The sequence below is a fragment of the Centropristis striata genome, chromosome 1 (genome assembly GCF_030273125.1).
Source record: "Centropristis striata isolate RG_2023a ecotype Rhode Island chromosome 1, C.striata_1.0, whole genome shotgun sequence".
Taxonomy (NCBI): Eukaryota; Metazoa; Chordata; class Actinopteri; order Perciformes; family Serranidae; genus Centropristis; species Centropristis striata.
The window spans coordinates 19,976,032-20,003,638 of NC_081517.1; the positions used below are offsets into that span (position 1 = coordinate 19,976,032).

A 27,607-nucleotide genomic window follows, 5' to 3' on the forward strand; every position below is an offset into this window, starting at 1 on the left:
CCACATGTTCCTCGACAGCGACTGGCGTTGTGCAGGAGCCAGCTGGGCGCCATATTAGTGACATCGCAGGCCGGGAGTCGGGGAGTGTTTAAGTGCCCCAGGCTCCTGTCAGATGTGGCGCACTAACCGGGGTGGAGGGGAACGTTGGTACATGTAGCCTCAGTAGGTCAACTCAGGGAGAACTCAGGTGTTGCAGCAAAATAGGTACCACCAGAAACACAAGCACGTCATGCAAGTTAAAAAATCAAAAAATCAAACAAAAGGTTGGTGTAAAAATCTGTGTGATGGTGGACGTACAAAACTCATTCTACATGCTCTCTTAACAGTACAGACGCAACATGTGTGTGTGTGTGTGTGTGTGTGTGTTTGTGTGTGTGTGTATGTATGTATGTGTGAAACTGTATTTGTGTTATATGAGTAAGAGCCGGGTCGAATGTTATGTGTGGGACGAAGGAAAGAGAGGACAGAAAAGTATACACACACACACACACACACACACACACACACAGAACACCACAAACAACCTCTTGATACATTTCATCCTCTGTCTTATATAAATGCCTGCACGGTGTAAAACACACACACGCACACACACACACACACACACACACGCACACTCACACACTCACACTCAGAGGTGAAACAGCACAGACTCGTAGTGGAAGAGAACTATGTGGGTGGGAGGGGGTTCGTATTAACCGCACAGGCTGGACTATCATTATTCATTGAGTGTGATTCAGATGAGAGACCCAGCTACGTGTTGCTAGTTAACCGGTTAGCCGAGCGGGATAGTTAACTAGTCTGTTGTTAACCCAGCAGTGAAGACTGTACAGTGAGGTCCCAACCAACAACACAACCAGAGGAAAAATAAATCACACAAGAATCTAAAAAACATGCCAGTCTTTTTTTTTTTTTTGTCTTAAAGAAGCAGAATAAAAAGCCACGTTTGTTATTGAAATTAATTCAACACTTAATACCATTCAAATCAAACAAATGAAAATCAGTTTCTAACATTTAAAACAAAGATTTCTCTGTACAGAAGTATAATATTGCAACCTGATATTGTGCATATAACTCACACACCAAACCGGTTAGGATTACCAAAAGAGGGGCAGCGTTCACCATTCAAAAGGTGCGTTTTTATGTTCAATCTCTCTTGGATTCTTTGCAGCCAATACATATAGATATGTGTGTGTGTATGTGTGTGTGTGTGTGCATGTGTGTGTGAGAGAGAGAGAGAAAGAGAGAGAGAGAATAGAAAGAAGAGAATAGAGACAGACGCTCAGCTAATGGGATATCAAGTCTTTTTTCCATCAAAATCCTTGTGCTCAAAAATCAATGCCCTTACTCAGTAGATTATGGATTTCTAGAACACTCATACACACATTGCCAGCTCGTCGAGTGTGTGTGTTTGTGTGTGTGTGCCTGTGTGAGTGTTGCCTCCGTAACGAGTCACTTTGCAAACTCTCTGCTTTGCCACGTGACTCTCTCTGCTGAAACACAGCGCCGTGTTCTCGCCAACAAGAGAGCCATACAAGTACCAGCTACTCTGACGCTCGTCCAGGAGTATTAATTTGATGAGTAAATCTGCAACAATGATGCATTCAGCCTCTAAAATTCACTATGGAAACATTTTTAAAAAACGGGCCTCATGTTCTTTTTGTTCAACATAAAAACTTATTAGAAAAAAAGTACTGTATCCCACGAGGGCCGGTGTTAATTTTGAGGAACTCTTACGACTACTGATATAAAGTGATTTCCAACAATATGTTGAGTTTTAAACACCACGACTGAACTTTATTCTTCTGATACTCAATCTACTCTATAATAGAAGGAAGCAGGGAAAGGAGCAAAAAAGACAAAGGAGTAATTAAGAGAATAAAACAAAAGCGGATGAGGGAAGAAGGGGAAAGGCTAGAAGGAGGGATGAGCACTGTAAAAAGTTTAAAAAACAGAAGAGAGAGATTAAGAGCTGTTGTTGTGTATACTGTATGATGCTGTACCCATTTATCTAACACTGGAAAACTTCTGACCTCACAATGGAAAATCATTGATGCCCTAAAACCCAATGTCAAAGAGAAATAAGAGAAAAAGAAAACATCTATCCAGCGAATGATTGAGAATATTCATATTTTCAGTATAAAAGTGTTTTTGGTCAAACGTCTGTGTTTAGGTGGCAGGGTATAAAATCTACAAAGTGCACAAAGAGGAAGCTATCTCATAGCTTCAACACACATACCCACCCTAAACTACTATCCTAGACTACTGCGTATGTGTGTGTTTATGTGCATATATGTGTGTGTGTGTGTGTGTGTGTGTGTGTGTGCGTGTGTGTGCATATATGACCCTGTATAGGAGTTTAACTGTAACACAGGGCAGTAGGAAGCATGCAGTATGACCTGAAGGCTAGCTAAGAGAGGAAGCAAGGATGCTATACTGTATGTCTGCAGATCTTTGAAACACTAGAACACACACTCTCGTCCTGATAGGCTTTTACTGGCGGCCATGTTTGGTCCACTTTTTGGAATGTTCAATTAACTGACATCAACAATAACAAACAGTCTTTTTTTATTAACTTCCCCATCCCATTAAAACAGACACAGTGTGCGTGTGTGTGTGTTCGAGTGTTTGTACATCTGCGTGCAGGAGCTGTTCGCAGACCTGCGTCTGGAGCAGCCAACCCGCATCCCAGTCTGGTCTATTACAAAGATAGTAATTTCCATTCAAGTCAAGGATTACTCTAGTGTAGTGTACTACTCTTTAAGCCATGCTGGCAGTGCAGTTTGGAGGCTCAGACAACATACGGGTTGACTGTTGAAATCATAGTGCAACAGGAGAGTCCTGGAGAGGGGCAGGTGTGTTCAGCTGAAATATGTGTGTGTGCATGTGTGTGTGTAATCTCAGAAAGAAAGGGGTTTTCTGTGTGTCCCCTTCGTCTCCAAGAGGCTGGTGAGAGGGCGGGACAAGTCGGCTCGTCTTCCAAACACACCATCCTCCATCAGATCCCACTGTTGGCGTTAGACTCAGTGTCCTTCTTATTCCACCAGGGATTCGATCGGTCTTGTCAGACGTATTGTCAGTTTGTGCCTCGTTGCACACAGCTTGAGGCTAGTACACACACTGACACTCACACACGCTCTTCATCTTGTATTGTGCCTGCAGGTGTCCCTGTGGCCCCAACCCTGCCCTATTGAGGGTGTGATAAAGAAACAATGATTTATTTACTCAGCATCACCATTAACCTTTTAGTCCGGAGCAGACCTTACCGTCTTTCACCTGCGTGTGTGTGTGTGTGTCAGTGTGTGTGTGTTTGTTTCTGAGTATGTGCTTAGAATCAGAGCTGCCTGGTCCGGTCACACACACCTCTGTCTTGCATGCGTGTGTGTTAGTGTATTTTCAGTGAGTGTGTTTGCGGGTGACTCTCAGACGTCAGACTCGATGCTGGGCATGCGGCGGTAGAGCCGGGGCCTGTTGCCGCCTGCGCTCGAGGCTCGCGGCGCTGTCACATAGCTCATTGGCTGAGAGGCGGCCGGCGGGACCATGTAGGCCACCACAGGGGGCTCCTGCTGAGGGTAGAACACCTGTTGGTCGACAAGGCCGCCATGCTGGTTGTTGTGATGGCTGCCATGGTTCCCGAGGGTAAGCGAGAGCGGCATTCGCTGCTTATAGAGCTCGTGGGCGGAACTTCTCTGTGGCATGCGTGTGACAGACTGGGGGGAGGGCTCTCGTTGTGTCGTGCCAGGAGCTGACTGGAGGAAAGGGTTGTGAGAGGGCCGATCGGGGAAGAGGCTCTTAGAGCGCCGGGGGAGGGGCATAGGGGCGTCCAGGCTGTGGTGGTGCGAGGGTGACGGTGAAGGCGGGCTGCGGCTGCTGAACGGACGATCAGAGCGCATTGTGAGAACATTAGCATAAGCCCCCTCGTCCAGGGTCATCTCCCTCTCCCTATCTCTGTCAGGCAGACTCAGCCCCCGCAGGTGGGTGTGCAGCTGCGTCTGCCGCTCGGGAACGCCGTCTGGAAGCACGTTCTCGTAGGAGTGCTGACGACTCAGCTGAAGGTGCTGCGCCGACGTGGAGGTGGGGAGAGGAGATGGCGAGGAAGGAGAGGGCTCGAAGTGACTGACCAGCCCGTCGCCTTCGCCCACCATGCCCAGCTCGCTCTGGGGAAGGTAGTGTGTAAACATGTCCCCGCTGTGTGGGTGAGTGTGCGTGTGGGAGTAGTGTGAGTGCAGGTGGTCTTCGCTGATGTCATACAGGTTTCCCAAGTGGGCGCAGGCGTCGCAGCGCGCCTGTGGCGAGCGCACGGTGTAAAGGCCGGAGTAACCGCTCAGCTTGGTGAGGCAGGAGCGACAGTGGCTGGGCCTCTGAGCGCTCTGTGTCCCCTGTCCTGCACCCGGAGCGTCGAACGAACCTCCGGCTTTGTCCTTCACGCTGCGGGGAGAGAGGAGGACACTGATTATACACAGAAACAACAAAAGCACTTGAATCAGGGTCACAGTGTTTGTTTTCTGCCGAGCATGATACCTGCTGTGTGTGTAGGTGCTGTATTTCTTGTCCTTCAGGGAGTGCAGGTCAGCCTCAGCGCTGTGACTGTGGTGCAGCAGGCTGGCACTCAGCTGCAGGATGGGAGCGTCGGTGGGAGAGTGGTGGGAGAGTGAGTGACTGTGTGAGTATGTGCTCTCAGGTGGAAACAGGTCAGGGGGGTAACTGTGGTCGTCACCTCCCCCCTGGCTGTCTCGCTGGTAGGGGGGCGCAGACTGGAGACTGGCCTGGTCTGAGTCAATGGAGTAGATCTTGGATCCTCCGCCCCCACCTCCACCTCCTCCTCCACTTCCCCCTCCTCCTCCTCCCCCTCCTCTCTTCCTCAGCTGATTGATCGGCTTGAATCCGCCCCTCGCTGCCATGGAGTCAGAATCTTTGTGTGATGGCGGCCGGCTGGAGCACTCTGAGATGTCAGAGTGTGGCGGCGGCTCCTCTGGCAGGTAGCGCTGGCTCTTCATTTGCGGAGGTCCGGGTCCGGACGCCGGGGCGGGGCTTGGGCCTGGAGATACCACAGAAGGCTGGGTCTTCAGTGTCTCCACGCTTTTCTTCCACAGGGCTCGCGGTTTGGAGGCCTGCGGACCTGCAGTGAGGGCCGCCCCGGCGAGGCGGGTTTTGCCGTTATCGTTGGTGATTGACAGCTGGGGCTTGTTGGGGCTGGTCTGGAGAGGAGGGGCCTTCTGTTGCACGGGAAATGGTGCAGCATTGTTAAGGAGGTTTTTGTGTCGCCCGGACAATGACAGGAAACTGTGCGGACCAGCGGCGTTGCTATAGAGACCAGGACCCTTCGGGGGCAGACTATGGAGTGAGTTACCTAGGAGACAAGGAGAGATGCACCTCAGACAGCAGATACAATAGATGGATATTTGGATGTGATGCTCAGTCGGTTACATTATCTACTGCCCTGGCACACTGTGTGTGCCGTCTAATGTGTTTCTAATCATGAGGTGAGCTCACACATGACAGTCAATCCGATTACAGTCTGAGTCCACAACAAGGTGAGAGGAGTCACCTTTAGATCTGCACACACAGACTGTATAGAAAAGGCAGGGTGACCTCTGTACGTGCGGGCAATGTTATCAGTTTACCTGCTTTGTGAGGGTACAATCTTTGAATTTTGTTATGAATATTATGTGAAACTGTTAGTTGAGCAAATGTTTTTTATGCAAAAAATAAAACCCTGCTCAAAATAGGCAGCAGACAAGTATGTTTTTTTCTTCTGTTGTGTCACAATTGACGTCACAAATGTTGCAACGGCGTGATGTTGGCGTCCATTCACATTGCAATCCAGCATTGCAGAATGAAGTGGAAGGAGAAAGTAGTGACGTGTAACAGAACAGCGGCAATATGTGGACAGTAAGCGACAATTCAAAACAATAATAGCTGAAGAACTGCCCGTCGTGCTGTTTCTCGCTGAGATTCTACAGAAGTAAAGTTTGTCTGCATTTTGTTGAACATGATTCGATTACTGTCGGACTCAAGTGAGAGGCGTGTTTCTGATGATGCGGTCCTCTTTCTTTCGTATTACCCGAGTGTTGGTCGCAGCTTCACATTGATCCCGCCCCAAACAGTCTCGCCAATTTAACGCCTCTGTTACTACGGCAGTCGGTACAGAGTCTGGATGACTTGGTCCCCTCATTACGCCTCTGGGAGGTTCAGACTGAAGGTGAAACGTCACAGAGGTGTAAATATCGCAGCTAGAAATTGCAGTCAGAGGCTACAGATGATACCCCTAAATCATAATGCATGACTTTATATGACTCCTTTAATTTCAGCTGGTATTTAAATAAATTGTTTTTGTAAATTAGGTAATTAAATCAAAGTAAGATGTGCAATGTTGCTGTTTGACATCCCAAAACATCCATGTGATTTCACAGTTCTGCTTTTGGAAATGTGATGAATTTAAGACTGACACAGCAGATAAAACCTCCATTAACACACTGTCAAACTGAAGCGAAGCCTATCAGTAAACATCTACTCCTTCTAAAAGATAATTTATGATTCCTTTTGACTCATAAACACTCATAGACACCAACCCATTCAGCGAACATGATTCAACATAATTCTGTATTCATTTTAGGTCCATGTAAAGTGAATACACCGAATGTTCTCCAGATGCCTCAATGACACAGTTTACACATTTTTGTAACAGCTGATTTATCAAATTGAAGTTCTACCAAGTAAAACATGACGCTGAATTTAGCACAATTCTGTAATATATATAAAAAACGTTCAGTCGGAGTATTGCACTGCAGAAGGGCAGAAAATGAGCGTGTCCACCCGGGTGTCATATTTCCATTGTTACTGATCGAAGCTGGAGCCTTTAAATACTCATCACTAGTGCAGAGTCAATTGTCCCGGGAATAAATACAGATTTTAACCTTTTAAACTGAAGACAAAAGCCAATTAGTGTTGTCAAGTATTGATACTGAATAAATGAAATCGTTTTTCACAGTATCAGTACTTTTCTCTTCATCTGCTTTCTACTGTCACTTCTCTCTGGCAGATTCACACGTGTAAAAAGGTTTAATTATTGTTAATGGTTACCACTGTCATTCTGCCAAGAAAAACCTAAAATGTTCTACCGTCAATGCTTAAATTTGTTCCCCATGGTGTTGAAAAAAGTACTGAATAATAGTTATTATCAAGGTATCGTATTTCCGTTAGAAAATTCCAGTATGTGGAGTGTAAAAGGGGCTTTATCGTACCTTTCCCCGCCATCACATCGAGGATGTTGGGCTGCAGGAGGACAGTGTTGCGTTTGGGAGAAGACAAAGCCATGGACTTGGCAGACTTTAGCAGATGCAGCATGTTGGCTTGAGGACTAAAGTCCAGCTCCGGATTCTTCTTCTTCATATCTATATGAACACCATGGATACAGCTCCATATACCCTGAGAGCAGCAGAGGAAAGGAAACAAAAAGCCAGAAAAAAAAAAAAAAGAGGCGGGGAGAGAGATAAGAGAGATAATAGAAGAGTTAATTCCCAACCCAATGACTTCACAAGAAAATAGTTCAAACATGCACACACTAATTTCCTTCCACAGTAAATTAACACAGACCTCTGCATCCGTTTCTCTGGTGCGTTTACTGCAAACCTTAACCTCATTTTGTTTTGTAATATGGCAAGAAGAGATAATCGCCACTTTTTCAGATGAACTGCTTTCAGAGGCGCCTCGAAAATTAAATTTAGGTGATGATGTCACTGGAGGGGGCCTTTGAGTGCAAGGAGATGTTCTTCCTGGAGCCACTTAACCTCCAGCATCGCCGCTCTAACGGCATGCGCACACCAAGAAAAAAAAATGAAAAGCCAGACCCACACACACACTTAGACACAGACAGACACCGCACTCTTTTTGTAAAACATTTAATGTGTGAAATGCTGCTCATCTGGAATAAAAGCCCTGCCTAACACAGAAACATGACATATGAATAATGAAAGAATGGTCTGTCTGGATGTGCCCATTTGTGTTCGTGTGTGTGTGTGTGTGTGTGTGTGTGTGTGTGTGTGCGTGTATGTGTGTGTGTATGTGCGTGTGTGTGTGTGTGTGTATTTAGGTTTGTGTGTGTGTGTGTCTGTCTATCTGTCTGGCCATGTGGTCAAGCCCGTCTCTCACCTCGCTGCACCTGCATATGAGTTCCCATTTTTAACTTTGGGCCAGACTCTCTGTCTGTGTGTGTGTCTGTGTGTGTGGGGGGGGAGTGATAGAGAGCGAGCTTTGTGTGTGTGTCTATATGAGTGCGTTCACATCATCCTCTTAGCGGTTTGATTCCTCTATCCCGCCGTCCATACGTGCATCCATAAATTCATCTCTGCTTCAGCTGGGCTCTATAATCACACTATCCCCTTCTTTCGTCTTTTATCACACACATACATACCACGACTCCTTCTATATATATACAGTGACAGTAACTATTGCACCCCCCCCCCCCCCCCCCCCCCCACACACACACACACACGTCCACAGATTTATATTTTGTCTTCACAGAAACAATCATGTTCCAGATACTTCTCCTTTTTTCTGCGTCCCTGTTTGCATTTTCACTGCATCTGAAGAACCATGAAGATTAGGCAAATTAGCTTCGTTTGAGATGCAGTTTTTTGCCAGACAGACAACAGAGTAATCATTTTTGTAATTTACTGTGTGATGTCTGAATTGATGTTGTTAAACACCACAAAGGCTCCACGGCTGTCTTCAAAGTTGCAATAATGTGCTGTGTGGTTTCTGTTATTTTTCTGCTTCAGAATAAAACTGCATTGGAACAACTCTGCAAATACAATTAAGTTTTGTTTCTTTTGCTGTTTTTCTGTGTGTTTAGCCAGCTCTCTCGTTATTTCATGCTCTTTAAGGGTAGTCTGCTGTTTAAAAGTCAATAACATTATACGAAATTCCCAACCGGAGTTGTGATATTGATATTGCAACAACCGATGCCTTCTTACAGTCACAATCAATGCTATACATCAGTTGTTGCACTCTTGAGGATGGTGTTCGATCAGTAAGTAGCGTTCAGCACGGCAAATTCTTACAGCTGAAAGTACCTCCTGCAGAAGCAGCAACTGGACCGTGTTTTCTGCAGTGGAAAAAATACATTTCCTTCCACTCACCCTGCTGATAGTGAAGAGCAGACCCGGTCTCCCAGTGCAGACACCGGTGAAGCAGTATCTTAGCCTCCAGTAGAAAAGGTGTTCAGAGATAAAGGTGAGAATGGAGAGGCCCATGGCCGTGGCCAGCATGTAGAAGACGCCCGCCATGTTGTCTATGTCCAGCTGGCTGGACATCACCTCGTTCTTCTCACTGTGGCAGATTCCTGTCAGCCACTGGGCCTCCAGCTCCTCCATCTCACCTGTTGGAAAGGTGGGGGGAAAAAAGGGCAAAGTGAAGGTTTATCACGGCATTAGAAGGAGGGAGGGAGGAAAGAGAGGGAGCGGGAAAGTGGTAGAGGTGTGCTGGGGAGAAGTGCGTATCATTACGAGGAAAGATGAAGAGGAGAAGGGAGGAGGGGAGAGAAGTGAAGTGGTAAATAGATCGTAATGGAAAGGAGACAGGAGGTGGAGTGAAAAAAGGGTTGTAGGAGGAGGGAGAAGAATTGATAGTGATGGAGTGATAAGGAAAGATGGGGGGGAATTATTATCAGACTGAGAGTGTTTGTGTGTTGCCTGTGCACGCGGGTGTTTGCCCTGGATAAAAAGGCCGGGTGTGAAGTGAAGCGCTTTAGTGGTTTCAGCAGTTTGATTTCTGTCTGGCTCATTCTCTTTCTTCCAGTCACACCATCTCACTGCTTATTATACAGAACAATCTGGAGGAGTAAACAGGACACGGTGGGCACACACACACACACACACACACGCACATGCATGCGAGCACACAGACACAAACACACACACACTTGCATGCACGCACATGCACGCACACGGAGTAATGATGATGAAATGGTGTGTTAAGACTAGCCCCTGATAGCTTTCTGACAGAAGGAGGGTGGAGAGAGGGAGAGTGTTGGGGGAGGAAGGAGGGAAAGCTGAGCAATGGCTCAACTGTAATAACACTAAAGGCACGCAACATCTGAGAAACTTAAATTCCTCCTCCAGACACATTTCAAAGTATGTAAAAATGCCATGATAAATATTTCGTTTAACATGATTTTTCCACGTAGCAGGCGGCACATTTACTCTTCCTCCTTCAATGAGATATTTAAGTATTTCTGGTGTCTGACCAGATGTAGACTGTCGGTACAAACCTGTGATTATTTTTGAATGATATTGTTACTGCGACGTGGTTCACAATATTAAAGGGAATTATTCTTTTTTCATCATTATTCTCAGTTTCATTGAAAAATATAGAAAAGAAAAAAAAAGAAATAAGTAAGAAATAACTTCATTCAGAATTATATTTTGACATATTTTGTGCGTCTTGCACTCACCCATACTGCGGTTTGGACAAAGTTGTGATTTATTGTGCAGAATGATAATGTGTGCCAGTTGTGTGACTAGGTTGACCAGTGAAAGAGTAGTGCAAGATGGCGAGCATTTGAGGAAACATTGGAGAGACTCAGACATTCATGTGTGATCCTGTCACAGTTCAGCTCTGTCTCCCAGTAATTTTCCACTGAGCCTGCCTCCTCCTCACTCCACCTGTCAGCCACTCCCTCCTCATCAGCCAGACTCTGTTCACCTGTTCACCCAGCTGCCTCTGATCACTGATCAAGCCTCTATAGAGACTCCTGCCTCACACACACTCACTGCCAGATTGTTCTCAGCTCTTCAATGACAGACTTTCCAGTGATTTTCCTCGGACTGATTTCCTGTTGCCAACCCTGCCTGCCGCTGATCTACCCATCTTGCCTGACCCCCAGTAAACTCAGCAGCCTTCTGTCCCTGACCTGGAGTTTCCCTGCCAGTCGAAACAAGCTTCGCTGCCAGAGACTTTAAGAGACTTTGCTGTTCAAAGTGCATATTGCTTGCATTGGTCTGTACCTGCCAAGGTTGACATTAAAAGCAATAACCAAGTGTTCCTGGTATCCTGTGTGCTGCAATTAGGTCCATACGCAAACCGATACAGATCCTCAGTCAGACCTAGACTCAGATGCAGAATCTGTTGTGCACCAAAATCGGTAGCAGACCAAACGACAAGCAGACATTAGAATTAGAATTAGAATTCAAAGTGTAGTTAGCATTTGTTGATGTGACCAGGTGTTTTCACTCTCTGTACTGACATGTCCACTCTGCAGTGGAGGGTTTCAGGTCTCTCTTGGTACTTAAATACCTAATCTAAGATGCCATTTGAATGTCTGATTTAAGAGAAGTGCACAAACATCTCCCCTTTCAGTAGAGAAATATGAAAACACCTCTCTGGTCAAGTTCATATGATTAAGGTCTGACATTTTATGGGGCCATAAATGACAAAACAAATTGAGTCGAGGGGATCTTTAAACTTTAATGCAGAACGTGGACGACTGCAAGTTCCTCACCATCTCCGATAATGCCCAGTATGGCCAGATCAACCAGACGCTTCCAGTAGGATCCTTTCTGCAAGGCGATGCCATAACCCGTGGTGGCAAAGATGTAACCGCTGCCGATGGTGACCAGCTTACAGCCGTCGTCTCTGCCCGCCATGTAGTTCAGCACGGCTGCATCGTAGATGAAAGCATCCAGCTTTCTGTAAGAGAACACACATTGTGGGTTTACTACCTAGACCGGGACTTCTCAGCTTGTGATAAAAATGCTAAATCTGAGGGGTCATGACATGATGAAGATGAAAGGTAAGACTAAAAAATGTTTCTACTGCACACATTTCTGAATATTTTTAGATTTTTTTGGAAAATACATGTGTTTGGGAAGTACTGAGTAGACTGGTGGATGAGTACTGGACTTTACTACGCTGAGGATTTGTAAACAGATAGTTTAGCTGTTGTTTAAACTGACCTCCATTCACTTCAATTAATTAAGAATTCATTGCTTTTTTATATTACCTGTTCACTGTGGGATTTCTGCAAGAATTCAAGGTAACACTGTGTGAGCACTTGATATAAAAATAGTCATTTGAAGGGTGAAGTTTTCATTTAATAGGGTCACAAAGGATTGGGCTTTTAACATAAAAATGTCCTTTCATTAAATGGTATCCAGCAGTTAATAAAGTGGCATTTTCTGTCTAATGTCTTTATAAAATGTAACTTCAATTGAAAAAACCCATTCATTCCATGAAAAATATCAGCAACAGTTATAATATTTTTGGAGTTTGTCGGTTAAAGAAAACAATGTGAAATTGGATCAATCAGGCTTCAATACAAAACACCACAGCACTGTAGAGTCTTCACTACTCGGCCTATAATGTACGTACTGTGCCAGTAACAATGTTCCCCAGATCTATGAACAAACCAGTTGGCTTACTCACAGCACTCTGTTTTCTTGGAGCTGAAATTGTTATGCAGATCAGATTTGGGCTGTGTGGCGGAGAGTAGAGTCCGGTGTGCACGCTGGTGCAGCGAACATTCACGCACATGAGGATGTCTTTGTTCGCTCTGAGCTTTAATCTTGTACACACAGATTTTTGTCATTATTCTGACATGACAAGCTGAATTCAAAGTAAGGGTCCACAATCTGTATCTGACGCAACAATCCCCCTATGTAGGCCCGGTATATCCGAGCTCAGCAAAAAACAGAAGCGTGATGTATGACTGTTAACCAAACACAATGTAACAAGGAGCCAATATCAGCCACCTATATAACAGCAGGACTCCTTTTTATAACTTCTTCATCAGCAAAAAAATGGTTTTATATAAGCCAGTGAACGCACCCTGGTGCTAATCAATCCCCCCGGGCCCTCCATGTTAGAGATGTATGCATAAATATTAAACACTTTGAATTAAACTGTTCACCAAAGGGCATATGTTAAACGCAGTCATTGAGAAGCTGTTGTGGCAAAACTGCACAGAGAATTTCATTCATTTAAGTGCATACAGCCTTTGAAAATAACACACTGTAGATTCATTAAAGTTTGGAGCTTTTTAATGCGTGGTTTGTGTCACAGCAAAGACACGAGTTTGACAAGAACTCCAAAGTGTTAACATTTTCTTCAGCCTAGTCAACCAAATTTGCTGAAGAATTGAATTAAACACTGATGATTCTGCTGAACACATTAATTATACGGTTTTGATGTTGTTTCAACAAAGCCTAATATAGAGGGTATATGAGTAAAAAACCTTATCTATTTGAAATGCAGTATCAATGAAGTAATTGCAGAGAGGGAAAAGCAAAAAAGTAGAATTATATTTGGAGAAAATCCCCAAAAGATCAAAGCACACAAAACTAATGAACAAATAAAAGCACTGCAGCCATCCTTCCATTAGTGTGTGTTTAGGAGGGAGAATAAAGGTAGCAAACTCCAGAACAAATTACACTCTCCCTGTTTTGGCAGCTCCCTCTTTCCAGCAGCAACAAGACTCAATAATGAGCACTTGCAGACAGCGTCTGCTTTTTACCGTCGCTGACAGAAACACTGAGCACAGTTTCTGCAGCGCTTTAGCATGAGCCAGTGCAGGGCCCCATGGGGTGACTCTGTGTGATGCAATGTCTTTTTTGTTTGTTTTCACATGTTCTTATGCATACAAGCTGTCTGCAAACAGAATTAGCCCCTCAGGTACAATAAATCTCAAAATGACAAGAGTTGACTTGACAAGTTTACAGTACCCGGTCTTGAGGCTGACCAGCGCATCCACAACGCCGGTCTGATGGTATTTGGTCATGTACTGATGCATATCTGGATAGTTCTTCCTGATGTTGCGCTCGGTGCTGCCGTTGGGAACCGTCCCGAATCGAAATGGAGGGGAATAGGAGTATGGACTCTGGAACTGCAGGGAGAGAAATAAGGAGAGCAAAAGAGAGACAGATTGTTTAAAGAAGGAACTGACAGGAGGAGACAGGAGGGAAGGGAAAATACAAACAAAGAAACTAAAAGACAAAGAGCAGGAGAGAGAGGCAGCGAGAGGAGAAAAACCAAGAGAGGGAGCAGAAGTGTTAAAATGAAGGAGCGACACACAGGAGGAGAGTGACAAGAAGAGACAGAGGAGAAAGGAGGAAGGAGAGACAGTGGAGTGGACTCATCAGTCATCATCATTGTGTGTCCAGTCTAGCGTAAGACTGGCTGGGTTCTGCTGACACTGCCAGCCTCTGCAAACTACACACACACACACACACACACACACACACACACATCTAAACACAAACACACACACACGTCTTTGATCTATGCAGCCCGTGTGTGCGTGTGTATGTATGTGTGTGTGTGTGTGTTCGTGCCCCTGGGTCTGCTGTGCTGGCAGTGTTAGTGTGGTGACAGCTACGGCCAGAGGGTTTGGGCTGTTGAAGCCCAAGGGCGCTCCCTGGAGAGTCCTGTCTGGCCGCAGGGCTGGCATCCATTACAAGAGCAACCCTGACTGTGAATGTGTTTAGTTTCTTCTGTGTGTGCGTGTGTGTCCGTATGTGTGCAACCGCACCTTCTTGTCAGACAGTCCAGTGACTTGGTCCACAAACTCTTCCTGGATCATGAAGGCGGCCAGGTTGGCAGTGTAGGAGGCCAGGAAGATGACGGCAAAGAAGGCCCACACTGATACGATGAACTTACTGGTGGTGCCCTTTGGGTTCTGCACGGGGACAGAGTTGTTGAACACCAGACCCCACAGCAGCCATATGGCCTTACCGATGGTGAATGATGGACCGTGTGGGTCTGAGGGAGACAGGCAGGGAAGCAGAGGGAGAAATAAAAAACAGAATGTGTCAAAAAGACTGCACTGGAGAACCAAGGATGAAACCTCAAAGTCACATTTTCAGCTGATAGTATGAGGCTGATATGGGGGTTACAACAGCAAGTGATGTAATATTGTAGTTGTGTACTTTACAATTTTTTTTCTCCAAGCCCTGCCTTACTGTGGCCTACAAGCAGCTGGAAAAAAAGGCTGAAAAATGTCATAACAGAGGTTCAAATTCTTGCAGATCATCATAGAAGCCACCATCTTTTTAACTACATAAATCTTCCAAAAGAAAAGTTGAAACAAAGACTTTTATGATCCAGTTTGAAGGCATCATGCGTCCAGAGTCCAGTGGAGTGACATTGTAAATATAACGTGACAGTATTATTGGCCTTTATTAATGCCTCCAGCTCACAGATTTTGCAACAGTCATTGTGGATGACAGGCATTTTCTTCGGTTTACGAGTGTAATTAATGGTTGAAGACCAAAAGTTCTTTGGGCCAACTAGATTGACCTTTAATTCTAGCAAGTCAAAGTCAAAAATGAATGTAGTGAGTAACACCCTGATTGTAAAAAAGAAGAAGCTGAGAAGCTGTGAAAGACATGATAAAAACAGAATGTAATGATTTGCAAATCTTTGCAACCCACATTCAACTAAAAAAAGGAAAAAGACATAATATTGCTCAAAATGATTCTATACTCTCACTCATGCTATTTTTGGTGCATTTTGATTTTATTTAGTTTTACAAAGTGTCTTAACTTTTTTTAGAATCAGGATTGTAAACCACTTTACAAGTGACTTTGAAGAATGTTTTTCAGACTCATATCTTATGGAGAGAAGAAAAAGAAAAGAAAAGAAAAGAAAAGAAAAGAAAAGAAAAGATTGGGAGATTTAGAGCTGCTATTCTGTGATGCTGCATGCAGTAATTTGCACCTAAAAACACCACAAAAAGCAACTGACAGTAACTTTCACTTGAATTTCAAAAACAACTGGACGATTATTTTAAAGTGGGCTGTGATTGTCGAGTTGCACAACTCAACTCGCCAGTAAGAATAAAAAAATAAAGGAAAGAAGACAATTTTATCTCATGCCAGTCTAAACTCTGTACAGTAAATATTGAAAATATTTTGAGTGAAAGCTTGCAGCCAGTTAGCTTAGCTTAGCATACAATAAAGGGTCATTACGTCACAGAACTCCTCTTACCAATAACTAACCACCATCAAACTGTTAATGATATGTAACAATATTTAGGAGGGCCTAATGTTAGCCAGCTCTCCATAATTGTTGATCAGTGTCAGGAGTTGGAACCATTTTTCAGTCAAAGGTGAAAAAACACAGTTATGATGGGTTGTAGTGGGACTTGCCATGCCCACTCCATTAACTTCAATTTAGTCTTGCTTAGCCAGACCTATCTCCACAGCTGTGTCAGCACTGGAGATAGGTCTGGCTGCTCCCATTATCATCCTGGTACCGGGAGAAATAAACTGTGGCTTGTTTATATTTCTTTAAACAAATCATAATCATCTTGGGCAGCAATAAGCCCAGGATACATCCAGTGAGTCAGACTAACTTCTATAAAACTCAAACCAAAGTCTGGCACCAATGATGACGTAATGACCCTTCCTTCATTTAAAGGGTTCCTTTTAGACCCTTGGAAGTTAGTTTTTCTAGCTAGAAATAGTGTGGCACATAATCCAAAATGTTTTTTCTTTTACTTAAACGTGTAATTAGTGAGTTTTATAGGTACTGGTTGACAGGTTTTGTTATTTTTGGACGGATCCATGCTAACAGTTTCCAGCTTTTATACTAAGTTTGTCATACAGACATGAGAGTGGTATCAGTCTTTTCATCTAACTCCAATCAAGAAAGCCAGTAAGTGTAGTTCGCAACAATGTTTAACTATTATTTTCAAGAAACACTTTTCTCATGGAGAACATTGTCTGTAAAGTAGTTATAAAACAGTTTTATATTTGTTGCTGTTTGTTGTTCAATCCCTGAAAAATTAACAAACTAAGCACGGTATTTAGCTTTAGTCAACCATGTTCATGTGTACAAAAAGGAAAGAGGAGGATTTATTTGTAAGACCTGGATTGGCCTTTAGATCATTTAAATGTTAAATTAATCTAAAATGTAATTCCGTGTGATCACAACATTAATCTCCAATTCACAGCCAGCAGGGTGGCTCCAGGTTCAGATTTCTGATGATGGGACTTCCTTTAGGAGAGACTTAGGGGAATACTCTGTAGCATTAAGTGAACTGTCTAAAGTCAGGGTAATAATAGGTCACTTCTTTCGCTTCAGGGGAAGCTTGGATCTTTGCTTCTTGCTCCTGGGAGAAACGATTGGTGTGATATTCCTGATTGTGTGTGTGTAAGCCTACCTTTGCCTTGGGCCAAGTTGCGGTTGAAGCCCAGCGGACTGACAAACTCAAAGAGGAAGACGGCGATGGCTGTGACTATGAGCAGCATCACAAACATCATCACCCAAACTGATGCACTGAAGGGCTCTGAGAGGGGAGAGAGAGAGAGAGAGGGGGGAGAGGGGAAGAGAGTTAAAGAGAAATCAAGTACATGAGAAAGTGTTGAGGAGCAGGAGATGCATAAAAAAGTGAGGGACAGAGAGGAAGAGGAGACAGAGAGAGTCGGGGAAATAAAGGAGGAGGCGCAAAAAAAGAGAGAACAGGCACGAGGGGGAGATAAAGCAAGAAAAAGATGATAGTGAAGACAGAAAGAGGGGGAGAAAGGGAGACAGACAGAGTGAGAGAGGAGGGGAGGAGAGGGAGAGTTAGTCACAGAGAGTTTGACGGAGCACATTTCCATATTTCTCATTATTCCCTTGGATGAGAGCTGAGAGAGGGAGAGGCCTGGGGCGGGGGAGATGGTACAGGAAGGGGGGAAAGAGAGGAGGAGAGAGAGACAGAGGGGGAGAGGGAGAGAGAGACAGAGGGGGAGAGAGAAGAATCAAACTCGGAGTGATCTGATGTGCCCTGCTGTGGGCATGTGTATGTGATCTATTTGTGTGTGATCTGTGCATGTGTGTGTGTGTGTGATGGAGAGAGTGTGAGTCTGCATGTGTTTGGTGTGTAGCAGGGCAGGAGTTCAGAGAGCGGGATGAGTGCCAGAGACTCTGTACCCAGACAAATTGTATATGTGTGTGTGTGTGTGTGTGTGTGTCACTGTATGTCTAAGTATGTGACTGCCAGGGTTAGCCAACCCTGAGAGATTGTGCACTGAGGTGCCTCTAATATGAGTGCGAGAGATACTGAACCGTCACTGATACCCTGGCCCAGGCTCAACACACACTCACACACACATGGATACAATGTGCTTTCATATAAATACACACACAAAGCATTCACCCTTTAACATACATACGGCCAAAGCACATTCATTCTCCACACACCCTTGACTCAATACACAAACGTCCTAATATATTCGTGCGGTATCACACACATTTTTTTTCCCCTTTACACACGCATGCTGACACATGGCTTGATACACAGGGACCAACACACGCATGGTCCAATACATCCCCTCGCTTCACGTCTCGCTCCAATGACAATACAAGACATTAGGCGAGCACAGAGGAGCGCTTCAGCTTCTAGTCATCTGAACAACTGAAAGAGAGGCGGAGGAGATGCAGGAGGAAGAGGAGAGAAGAGAAGGAGGCGGAGGAGGAGGAGAGGATAGTATCAAGAATGCTTTGTCTGAGCTGACTTCTCAAAAAACAGCTGGCACACTCCACCTCCTCCGCCCTGCTAGAAATATTAATGTGCTTAGGGTGTTGAGGCCCAGATAAAGTCAGAGTACAAGTGGAATTTGGCCAGCATATACTGTCTGAATAAAATATTCCATTTTATGTGCAGGATTTTGCCAACATGTAAGCACCTCCCTTTTTTCTGATCCCAGTTGTCAGCTCACTGGGGGACAGATAGAGAAAAAATGTATGGTTAAAGCAACTACAAGGAACTTTAAACTGGTTATGAAACAGTCTTAATTTAATACTGATGCATCTATATGACTTACATAAGCAAACCACCACAAAGAAGATTGGCCTTTTCTGTATAGTTATTCTTAATAACTGCCCCTGGGTCCGATTGCCCGCGAAATAAGACTAAATAATTTACGGCACACAGGCTGGAAGAGCCTATTTACATTTTTCCCAGGCAAACTGTCGAGGCTGTCCTCCCCCAAAACAACCCCACATTTTGTTTGAATAACAGCTTAATACAACCCAAATGTATGTCTACTGCTCGGCAGCCTCTAGGTTACAGTAATTATGACGGGAGTTAGGACTAAGTCAGGTGACAGAATATAAAGAGTGACAAAGTCCGTATTGGAAGGAGGCCTGGGTGGATGGGTCAGACAAACACAGGACTTGGACTCAGGACATCAGAGTTTGTGCCCCTTGAAAAACCATACTCAATATTGACTAAGTCTTAACTTGTGCGGTAGCTATGTGTTGTTCTGTGCCACAGTTTATGTCACCTACTACTATAACTACTTCTTGTCCAGGAGCAGTTATATGACAGCAGACGATGTTTTTTCCTAAACCTAACCAAGTAGTCTTGTTCCCTGAAGGTATGAGGACATGTTGAGCTCCTGCTTGCTTAATGCTCCTGAAGGAACAAACTCCATATGTGGTATGGTTTGGAGGATTTGTTAAAAGTTTGGCAGTTAGTAGTACTTTAGCCAGTTAAAATGAAGCAGGAACTACCATTTAAGACCCTAAATTCATTCAGAAAATGTTTACTGAGGTAATAAATCAAGTGAAAAGTGAGCTAATTTTCTCATAAACTTCCAAATAATCTGACTTCTTTTTTTGGAACCAGTGGAGTCGCCCCTTGGTGGCCATTAGAGAGAATGCAGGTTTAAAGCACTTCCACATTAGCTTTAATGTCCAGACTTACAGGTTGCCAACTGGTTAAAAAAGTTGCATCTTTCTTTCACTCGCTTCCAACGGCACAAAGTGGTGTTGCTCATGAAAACACTACCAGCACTTTATAAACAATATTTTGTCCACAGGAACTGCCAAAATCAACACAAAAGTTCCTTGTTGTTGCTTTTAGGAAGACAAAAAGGTAAAGATAGATTTACCAAGGAAGGCGGAAGGAGAGACAGTCCCATTGCTACGTGACACCATGACACTGATGCCCGTCTCCACAAAGGGCACGGAGAAGTCGATGGCCTCTGACCTCTCCTCATTGATGGTCAATGAACCGACGGCCATCACTGCCTTCTTATACACCACCTGGTCAACAAGGAATATAATTATAGTTTGTGACATGCAACCAGCACTGACAAGAAATAAATATTGTGAGCTCTGAATATTTGGACAACATCATACAATTCACCTTAGATCTGTTTCTCCTTTTTATTTTGGATGTGAAATATCACAGTGACTGAGGGTATGCGCTCAGAATGTCAGCTGTAGTTGGAGGGCATTTTCAGCCATATCAGATGAAAAGTAAAAATACAGCTGTCTTTTTCATTGTGCCACCGTTTCTGTTTGTCTGAATGTATTCTGACAGATGGAGAATCTCCACATAAAGATGTCGTTTTTAGTGTGCACTAAAATGTTATGTTTTTGTTTCAGATTTAATTGTCTAAAGGCTCACAGCGGTCCACTCCCATAAACATTACAACAATCTATGGATCATATTGTCAGCTTCCATTATCAGACGTTTTACGTTTCACTTTCAACCTTTAGGGACTTTACTGTGACAGCACTTAGCTTTAATTTAATCTGTGATTGAATATATCATTTCCACGAGAGATAAACGATAGCGATTGACTGAGCCTCGAGGTATCCTGCTCCTGTTAAAGAGCTTCGTAATCCTTGCTCTCAATGATTGCATGACATTTAAAGCCTTAATAAGAAATATTATCAGCCATATAAATTACAGGTAAGAGACAAATTAGCTTCTTGTGTTGCCTCACAACAAGTAATTATATTTTAAAGCATAACTCTTCTCCACTCCTACTGTAGAAACAAACATTAAAGATGTAAAAAAACATTTAATCTTGTATAATGTGCTTTAGTGACACAATGTGTATAAAAACATCTGTGAGCTTATTTTAGAGTGATAGCAGCTCACAGTCCTGTGTGTTAAGTTTTGGTGGTGACTGGTTTGTTTATAATTGGATCACAGATTGTAGCTTTATAGGATAAGTCTGGCAATATGCCATATTTTTCATAAAAGTCAACAAATCCCATAAAAAGACAAACACCAGAATGAATTGACTCTTCTTCTAACAAGTATTCTCTCCATATCTTAAGCCTGATATAGCTTATTCCTCTGTGCCACAGACCACTTTGCTAGAACAAATGGGCTTATGGCACCAAAGGCAGGGTGGAAAATCTTTATGGTAACTATTGACTGTAAAAAAATTACAAAAAAAAACGGACATCATATATGGAAAATAAAAAATATGGACACCAGCCTAATCTGTTAATTAATAATAACTCCATGTAGAGTCCATGTGACGGAATGACCAAGCAGAGGTGATAAATATAAAACTAAAGTCCCATTTTTGAATCATTAGTAATGACAAATTGCCAGGACTTGGGCTTTTTAACACCAGCACAGTTTAGTCTGATTAAATCTGACTTTTCCCCCCTGGTGCAGTTAATTTGGGCAGGTGTGAGCACAGTAATCACACTCAGGTTTGAACCAAAACAACAGCACCTGAGTCCACTTTGAGGAGGTGGTCTTGGGGGGGGGGGTGGAAAGTACTTGTACTTTCCTTGAGTATGTCCATTTTATGTCACTTTAGACTTCTACTCATTACTAATTACATTTTAGAGGCACATATTTAGCTGACAGTTTTAGTTATTTTTCAGGCCGAGATTTAACATAAAAAACATGATAAATTTAAAGTAATTAGACATTTTTATTTTTAAATTAAACCTCATAACAGTATATTAAGTAGTAAACAAAACCCTACCTTGAGAAAAATTGAAATGCTGCTTACATAAATGCATCAATAATAATAATACAATAACATATTTGGAATATATATATCAAATTTGAGTGGGGGCATTTTGCATAATGAGTACCTTTACTTTTGATACTTTAAGTAGATTGTAATGTTGATTCTTTTGTACTTTTACTTCAGTAAGTTTTGAATGCAGGACTTTTACTTGTAATGGAGTAATTCCACACTGTGGTATTGGTAATTTTACTTTAAGTAAAGAATCAGAATATTTCTTCCACCACCGGGTCTCGGTCCAGTCCCAAATAAACTGTGAAGGAGTTTGTTTTCATGACAGAGTGTCAGGTATCAACCATGACGTCTAACTAAATACGTTTATTTCCTGATAATTACATAAAAAGTCAGTGACAAATACACGGTCGCCCATGAAGTTGGAATAATTCTGTTTTCAGACACAATCTTCTGTTAATTGTAGTTTTATTTTCATTGTGATATGTTTGGAAAAGATTGATCAATAACGTTTTGAGAATATATACACTTTATCCATCAATAATAAATCATTGTCACAATCATTTCATGGAAAGAGTTAAAAAATATTTTTTTCCAACTTTATGAGCGACCATATATAATATTGCATTAAGGGACACATCAGTAGGGCGTACCTCTCCCACCATGCCGTTCCACACATTGTTGATCTTCTTGCCGTGTTTTCCGTTCGTGACCAGGTAGAGGTCATAGGTGAACTTGACGTTCCTCGCTATCTTCTTCAGAATGTCAATGCAGAAACCTTTGCAGCACTGCTTAATGTAAGAACCTCCTGATGTGCTGTTACTGCAACACACAGACACAATCACAATTAGGTCATATTTTATTATATCAGAGGACATTTCTGTGTTATATAGGCAAGTGGGGGGAGTGTGAATGAAACTGTACTGTGGTTGCCTGCTCGCTGCACATCTGGTGGTTCCATCAAACTGTAAAACTAGAATTATGACAGTGCAGAGTAACCATAAATACAGCTGAAGGGCAGAGAGAGCTTGTATGGAGTTGCGAGTGTGTGTGTGTATGCGTTTCCCTCAGTGCCTGAAAACACAGGGGTACTGAGCAGATGCTGCCGGGCTTTAAATAGAGCTGGGCTCTGCAGAACAACCAACCCACATGATTAAAATATCAGCTGTCCTTCCCCTCGTCTCTCCCTTTTTCCTTTACGCTGTCCTTTCCTCCCCTCCTCCTATGTTTTCACTGATTATGTCCATAAGGAGGCACCTCTCCAAAACTGACTGCCTGCATACTGTACAGCACATACACAGCGCAGCCATACAGACGGGATGTGCAGAATGGAAACAGATGTTTAAGTAAACTTTTCTGACAGGCCTCCCCGGGGACCTGGGAGCTGTGAACTGAACTGGATTGTTGGATCAAATGATAGTCATAATCTATTAAACTCTACCAGCATTTAAAAGTACTTCCATGAAAACTTTATTCTGTTCTCATGTCATCCACCTCTGATGTACTGTAGCATGTATGGATCGGAACAGTAACGCTCTGACCTTTTCTCTTGCCATTTTGGCTGACTCCGATTCAAGAGAAAGTTCATGAAGAACTGAGGGATTTACACGCGGAGAACACAGAGAACTGAATCATCAAAGGATTAAAATATCTTTTAGCAGTAGTCAAGTGGATCTGCGGCATAGTGTGCGTGTGTGAATGTGTGTGTGAGAAAGAGGGCATAGCATTCATATATACATACATACATGTGTGAGTCTGTATGTACAGTATGTGCCCCAGGTGTTCTAATGCACACATAATGTATACATTAGCTCTTCCCAGCTGAGCCCTCTCTGTGTCCTTATGTCACTATGTAAACAAACACACACACACACACACACACACACACACAGCCACGGACAATAACAGACTCCCAAGACACACACATACAGTACATCTGTTTGATTCATGTCATACATGTGTAACAACAAACAGACAAATAAAGTGGACGTAGTGACTGAGTAAATGTAGCACTCATGGATGGTTGGATGGTTGGACGTATGTATTGACGCACGGATGGCCGGACACGGAAAAACAGCAAATGTAACGTAAACGAAGGCCAAGAACAGACTCGTCATCTTGGCCTGTGACCGCTCTCAGACTTCTGTGGAGATTGCTGCAGAGAAAGGTTAAGAAATCGGGTCACAAGTTAAACTTTCAATGCGCTGTGATTCAGTCGTCTAATTGTCCGTGCCTACAGTGCTGCGATGTCGTGACTACAAGGGGCAGAGACTCAGCGGTTGTTGTGTTGCATCTTCTGTCTGTCGTCTCAAGTCATCCTGACACAAAAGCTTTTAATATGGTGGATTTTGTTTGTAAGAAAAGGTAAATAAATCTTCAAAGAAAGTAATTACAGTTGAGGTTTTTTTGCACGTTCCCTGCGGCTAACAATGACTATCTCATCCTATTTTATCCTTTCCTAATTGCTATCCTGACATTTAACTATTTTCTATTGTCTGGTAGAAATCCATTGAAATTGTGACAATAATGCTGTCAGTCATGAGTAGAATACTGCAGAAAAGATGGATTCTGGTTGTGAATTTGGAATTTGTGGCATTCAAGTGATCAACCAGAAGCACTGAGCTGGTGGCAAACAAACCTGCAGCAATTATGATTAATTCTCATGTACTCTGAACTGGCTGTATATAGATGAGCTCAGATGTGAGATAAATTGCAGAAATTAGCAGAGAGAAAAAAAGCTCTTGTCACGCAGAGGCTCTTATTGAGGTGTCCATATATAGCAGATAATTGGAGCAAAACCTGAGATGTCAAAAAATCCAAGGGAGGTTTCTTTGAGAAACTGAGTACTTGAGAAATATCTCTGCATTGTTTACACACTCGAAAGGGCCTGCAACATATTTCAGCCACTATAAAGACGCCTTTTAAGTTTTTTTCAAAGAGAAAAGTCCATTGTATTTTTTGACATGTTGCTGTTAAAAGAAGGCTCTCAAGCTTTCTGCTGGGCTGATTTTTAAAATGTCATACATGTAAAAACACTCTGAACCGATCTGAAAGTACAACGTGATGAAAAAAATCACAGGCAAAAAGTAAAATTATCAATGTATAAATGGATAATTTTTTCCAAAATCTATGTTTTCTACATTATACATCTTATTTCACTTTGATATGAATTCAAGTTAGGGCTGGGCAATATGGAGAAAAAACAGAAACAAATATCACAATAGTTTTGACCGATTTCGATTTCAATATTGATATTACAACGATATGTAATCTCATATCGCAATATCAATATTTAAGCAATATATCATCACGATTCGTAGTCGTAGCAGCACAGAAGATAGTAATCACAGTTGTGATGAAATACACTGAAACATCAGGACCTCAAGTGTGATATAGCTTTTATACAACAGTTCTTTAAGAACCATTTATTAGTTAAAAGTGAAAGTATTTTCTGGTTTTCCCTCGGATCTCCCCTGGCTCCTTGGCTTCGACTCTCGTTTACGGAGTTTACTGACAAACAGAAAGCTTTACTTGTTGCTTGTGGAAAGCTAACTGCTGATAACTGTAATATTAGCTGCCAGCTAATTCGCTCTGCTGGCAGGAGTGCTCAGAGCATCGTTGGTGTTTACACCGCTAGTACAGGAGCTTTGGACCGCTGGGAAGAGGAGGCTTTCAGGCCTGGGGCTGTGGGAGTGGTGCTGGCATCATGCCTAGACCAGGGCCGGGCGAGCAGGCAACAGAACCGGGTTCAGCTGTCTTTATGGACATCATGGCAGAGGTTACAAGGCATAAGAGGACGTTATGCAGGACGATAAGAGAAAAGGAGAGTGGCCAGGTCTCCCTTGAAAAAGAGGTTCTTAATCTCAATGGGATTTTCTTGGTTAAATAAAGGTTATAATAGTAATAACAAATATTAGCTGGCTTACTATTTCTGTGTTGTTGCACTTGCTTGATGTTTGGCTGTGTGCCGGTTGTATTTGATCACAAGTAATGTAATCATGAGACTCATGATTTTGTGGAAATAATGAAATCTTGAATGCTACAATATAAGGTAATGTTAGACATAAAACGTCCATGTCGTTAACGCTTTAAAACACTGTACATGTAGTTAAAAGTCCCAGTGATGTTGTAGTCTTTGTCAGCACTTATGGAATGCCCATTGTTTAATCAAATCACTGGGTCGGATGTAATTGCTGCATGGAACATCAGTTTATTGCCCAGCCCTTATTTAAATCAGTTCAATAAATATCATCTGTAACAAAGGATGATTAAAGCCATTCAGCCCACTGCTATTGTTGCAGTGGAGAAAGTGATATATATGCAGTGAGGTGGTGAGTGGTGAGGTGGGAAAAAAACAGTATAAATGCATGAAAAAATAATAGCATTTGATGAAGTAGCACAACAAAGTCAATATGAATTTGTGAAACATTTCCATTCCATTAGCAGATACTGTTATCACAAACAACTTAATGCCCTGATAACAGATAAGGAAATGTTCCTGTGATCCTGAAGTGATGATGTCTGATAAAGACGTGCTAAAAATGAGATGAGAAAAGTCTAAGTAAACAAATACAAGGGATGTTTTCCAAATACCAGGTGCGGAGTGAGGATTTGGGAAATGGGGATATTCAGTGGAGAGAGGACTTTTTTTCACAATAGAAGATATGGAGTAATTGTGCGGTCCCGCCTGGAGTGGGAAGGACATTTCTCTATTGGGGAGCTGTAGAAAGAAGAGTCAAGGCCAGGTGAAACGATGACGTAGCTGCCGCAGGGACCCGAGAGCTAAGTGGCCAGTTGTAGCGGAGCACAGGCCTGCGAGTACGGATAGACCATAGCCTGCAGATATGCACGTTCAACTCCCCGAGGAGCCTTGAATGCCAGGACCAGAATTTTGAATTTGATGCGAACAGCCAGCGGCAGCCAGCTGGGAGGGAGGGAGGGAGGGGGTCGATACACGTGGGGAAGCAACAAAGGAGAACTTGGGGAGGTTGCAGACAGGGCAGGCTGCAGCGTTCTGGAGGGTTTGTAGCTGCTGAACAGAATACTTTACGAGCATGGCTTGGTGGGAGTTGCAGTAGTCCAGATGGGAGATGACAAAAAGGTTGGGCTGCGTCCCACATGAAACATCTTTTCATTTTCAGTCTCAAGGTACAGCTCAGACTGGGATTTATGCATTTATTTATTTACAGGCTCCGTCTTTTTCTTTTTTAAACAGGGACACTGCATATTCATAGACATAGTACAAAAGGCTGATTTTCATCCTGGTATTGAAGCCTAAAAGGGCCATAAGGATTTGAATCTTAGAAGTGAACTTGAATCATGACTGAATACTTGACCAGTACTTTGAGAACAATTTGAAGTTATACAACTTATGCTTGCAACAAACGATTATTTTCATTAAGAATGAATCTGTTGAAGATTTCCTCAATAAATAGAAGGAAAATACTGAAATTTGCCTTTTACAATTTCCTAAAACCAAAAAGGATAACTTCTTGCTCTCCCATCAAAATGCAAAAGACCTAAAGATATTCTGCTCTTACTCGCAAATCTTCACAACTGAGAAGCTGTAACAAAGAAATGTTTGTTATTTTTGATTGAACGATCATTTTATGATGCAAATAGTTTAGGACTGATCAGCTACAAAACTAACTGTTTAAGCTCCAGTGCAATTTAAGAAACTTGTTTTTTAAGCACAACATTGTTGGGTTTCACAAATGCAGACGAAAAAATCAAGTGTCTAATGTAAAAGAAATCAATATTCAAATTGTACAGATTTAACTGGTTAATTTGGATCTTAAAATTCAAGTAAACTAAATTCAAGATCAAAAGTCTGAAAAGACTGTCGGTTATGTAAACCCTGGAAACCCTGCAGACTAGAATTTTTA

At 42.9% G+C, this 27,607-nt stretch overlaps 1 protein-coding gene across 1 annotated transcript in view; it reads right to left on the reverse strand.

Moving 5' to 3' along the window:
• Nucleotides 1–643: 643 nt before the first annotated feature.
• The window catches only part of grin2ab (glutamate receptor, ionotropic, N-methyl D-aspartate 2A, b), a 125,325-nt gene continuing 98,361 nt past the window's right edge, over nucleotides 644–27,607 (reverse strand). Inside the window, exons 11-20 of the mRNA XM_059334075.1 lie at nucleotides 22,376–22,544; nucleotides 19,875–20,028; nucleotides 17,159–17,284; nucleotides 14,525–14,754; nucleotides 13,719–13,879; nucleotides 11,501–11,688; nucleotides 9,141–9,379; nucleotides 7,245–7,428; nucleotides 4,522–5,350; nucleotides 644–4,428 (exon numbers count right to left, since the gene is read on the reverse strand). Of these exons, the coding sequence (XP_059190058.1) occupies nucleotides 3,423–4,428; nucleotides 4,522–5,350; nucleotides 7,245–7,428; nucleotides 9,141–9,379; nucleotides 11,501–11,688; nucleotides 13,719–13,879; nucleotides 14,525–14,754; nucleotides 17,159–17,284; nucleotides 19,875–20,028; nucleotides 22,376–22,544 (3,286 nt within the window). The 3' untranslated portion in view covers nucleotides 644–3,422. The remainder of the gene's footprint in view (nucleotides 4,429–4,521; nucleotides 5,351–7,244; nucleotides 7,429–9,140; nucleotides 9,380–11,500; nucleotides 11,689–13,718; nucleotides 13,880–14,524; nucleotides 14,755–17,158; nucleotides 17,285–19,874; nucleotides 20,029–22,375; nucleotides 22,545–27,607) is intronic.